The sequence below is a fragment of the Triticum urartu genome, chromosome 6 (assembly GCF_003073215.2).
Source record: "Triticum urartu cultivar G1812 chromosome 6, Tu2.1, whole genome shotgun sequence".
In the NCBI taxonomy this organism is placed as follows: Eukaryota; Viridiplantae; Streptophyta; class Magnoliopsida; order Poales; family Poaceae; genus Triticum; species Triticum urartu.
Genome location: NC_053027.1, coordinates 546425760 through 546428842, shown reverse-complemented (window position 1 = coordinate 546428842; position 3083 = coordinate 546425760). Strand labels below are relative to the sequence as shown.

At 34.5% G+C, this 3083-nt stretch overlaps 1 protein-coding gene across 1 annotated transcript in view; it reads left to right on the top strand.

Annotated features, from left to right (window-relative positions):
- The window catches only part of LOC125516972, a 5774-nt gene extending 3682 nt beyond the window's left edge, over nt 1–2092 (top strand). Inside the window, exon 4 of the mRNA XM_048682222.1 lies at nt 2035–2092. Coding sequence (XP_048538179.1) covers nt 2035–2092 — 58 coding nt within the window. The remainder of the gene's footprint in view (nt 1–2034) is intronic.
- Nucleotides 2093–3083: the final 991 nt, after the last annotated feature.

Below are 3083 nucleotides of genomic sequence, written 5' to 3'. Positions count from 1 at the left end.
AAAAAGATATACGGAAGTACTTGTGACTAGAAAGAAATTCTGTTATAATCTGCAAGTAAATCATTTAAAAAAATTGAGCTGTAAATCTTTTTCTCTTGGAAGTTTCTTTTTGAGTGGTTTTTTCTGTTAGAAGTGGAAAATAAATCTTCACGCGGACTGATACGGCAAACACCAGTACGTGTGATGTGGGCCGGCCCATTTCAAGGGTTTGCTTGCGGTAGTTCTGTTTCCTTCTCTAGCGCTGTGTCTCCTTTTTCTGTGGTTTTTGTTTTTGAGTTTCTTCCGGGTTTTCTTTGTTTTTCTGTGTTTATTTATTGGGCTTATTTTATTTTTTCCTTTTTATTTTTTTTCAATTCATGTCTATTTTTAATATATGGTGTATAGATGTGGAACATTTTTATACATGTTGATTTTTTTTCAAATATATGATGTATGTTATTTCAAATAAATGTTTTGAACATATTTTAGTACATGGTAGAAAAAATCAATTCGCATCGGACATGTTTTTAACAATAATCTTAGATGAACAGACTTCGACGGCCGTGTTAGGGACCCCCTCATACTAGCTCTCCCCCTGAATTCCAAGGGGGTGGCCTGTCCTCACCCCAATAAGCGTCCAATAGGAGTTCTCTACTGATACGAGAAGATAACCAGCACAATTTGGCCCGGCCCAATAAGGGGTGGTAGGCTCACATTTTTTCTTTTCTATTTTCTTTGTGTGTTTTCATTTATAAATCCAACAAAATTTAAAAATCATGCAAGTTATAAAAAGTTTGACTAACTAGGAAAATCTTCATGAATTAAAAAAATATCATTCAATTTAAAAATAATTAATTAATTGGGAAACATGTTCACAAACAAGACAATGTTTGTGATTTTTTTTCAAAAGTTTGTGAATATGCGAACCAACCACTTGTTGGCAGGTTAGGCGGACAGTAGTATCTCAACCCACCAGGGTTTAAGTCCTAGACTTGACATTGGCGCTCGCACTTTCCTAAATTTAATTCAGACTTTTCGTCGTTGTGCGTTTAATGGGAGGAGACTTTCAGGTCGACTACGAAGGTGTTAGTAGCGACTTCGTCAATCTGAAGATGATGTGTCGGCTCAATATCTCGGAGGTGCTCATATGAATAGGGTGTGTGCGCGCATTCATAGAGGGTGAGCGTATGTGCATATGTATAAGCGTCTGCATCTGTACTATGTTTAAAAACATTTGTTTGATGTTCAAAATTTTTAAAAATTGACACATATTTATGGAAGTAGTACGATATAAATATATGTAAATACATTTGAAACTGTTCATTAATTTAAAAATTAGTTGAGAACTTTGAAAATTATTTCAGATTTTTAAGTGCTCAAGAGTTTATAAAATGTTTCCAAAGTTGAACAATGTTTATGAATTAAAAGGGTGTCGACAAATTCTAAATAATATTAAAAAAAGTATAGAGGATTTAAACCAAGTTCATAAAAATTTTGCAATTTTTGAAATATCTTAGAATTTTTAATATAATTCTGGAATTTAAATTGTTAATGGATTTAAAATTTTCCTTTAAAAAATATTACGAGTGATCACAAACCTAAAGAAGTGTTCCAAATTGTAGAAATGATCACGAACTTTAAAAAATATTCATTAATATTTAAAAATATGTATTTTCTAAAATTGTTAGCACACATGACAATTTGAGATTAGTAACTGTTCTATATTAAAAAAATAACATTTTGGGAAACAATTGAAATTTAAAAATGGTAAATTTGAAAAAGGTTCACAAAATAAAAATATCCACCAAGTTATAGAATATCCTGGAATTTTAAAATATGTTCAGAAATTGAAAATTGAATAATGACCAATAGAAACTGTAAAAAAATTAAAAGAAAAAGGGTACAAAATAAAGACATAAAAGGGAAAAGAAAAAAAACATGATGGAACCTTCTTATCTATACCTAGTAATAAAGGGAGAAGCATTTCTTACCACCGTAATGTCATCTTCCCACCTTGCTCCCATAATTTTGTCTGCTTCCGTATGTTCTTTGCAGCTTCGTTAGTCAATGGGCCAGAATTTTTGTCATGGCATTTGATGACCCACAAGTATAGGGGATCTATTGTAGTCCTTTCGATAAGTAAGAGTGTCGAACCCAACGAGGAGCAGAAGGAAATGATAAGCGGTTTTCAGCAAGGTATTCTCTGCAAGTACTGAAATAAGTGGTAACAAATAGTTTTGTGATAGGATAAATTGTAACGAGCAGCAAGTAACAAAAGTAAATAAAGTGCAGCAAGGTGGCCCAATCCTTTTGTAGCAAAGGACAAGCCGGAACAAACTCTTATAATAGGAAAAGCGCTCCCGAGGACACATGGGAATATCGTCAAGCTAGTTTTCATCATGTTCATATGATTCACGTTCAATACTTTGATAATTTGATATGTGGGTGGACCAGTGCTTGGGTGCTGCTCTTACTTGAACAAGCATCCCACTTATGATTAACCTCTATTGCAAGCATCCGCAACTACAACAAAAGTATTAAGGTAAACCTAACCATAGCATGAAACATATTGATCCAAATCAGCCCCTTACGAAGCAACACATAAACTAGGGTTTAAGCTTATGTCACTCTAGCAACCCATCATCTACTTATTACTTCCCAATGCCTTCCTCTACGCCCAAATAATGGTGAAGTGTTATGTAGTCGACGTTCACATAACACCACTAGAGGCTAGACAACATACATCTTATCAAAATATCAAACGAATACCAAATTCACATGACTACTGATAGCAAGACTTCTCCCTTGTCCTCAGGAACAAACGTAATTACTCACAAAGCATATTCATGTTCATAATCAGAGGGGTAATAATATGCACATAGGATCTGAACATATGATCTTCCACCAAATAAACCAACTAGCATCAACTACAAGGAGTAATCAACACTACTAGCACCAATCCCGGACTTTGAGACAAGAATTGGATACAAGAGATGAACTAGGGTTTGGAGATGAGATGGTGCTGGTGAAGATGTTGATGGAGATTGCCCTCTCCCGATGAGAGGAGCGTTGGTGATGACGATGGTGATGATTTCCCCCTCCCG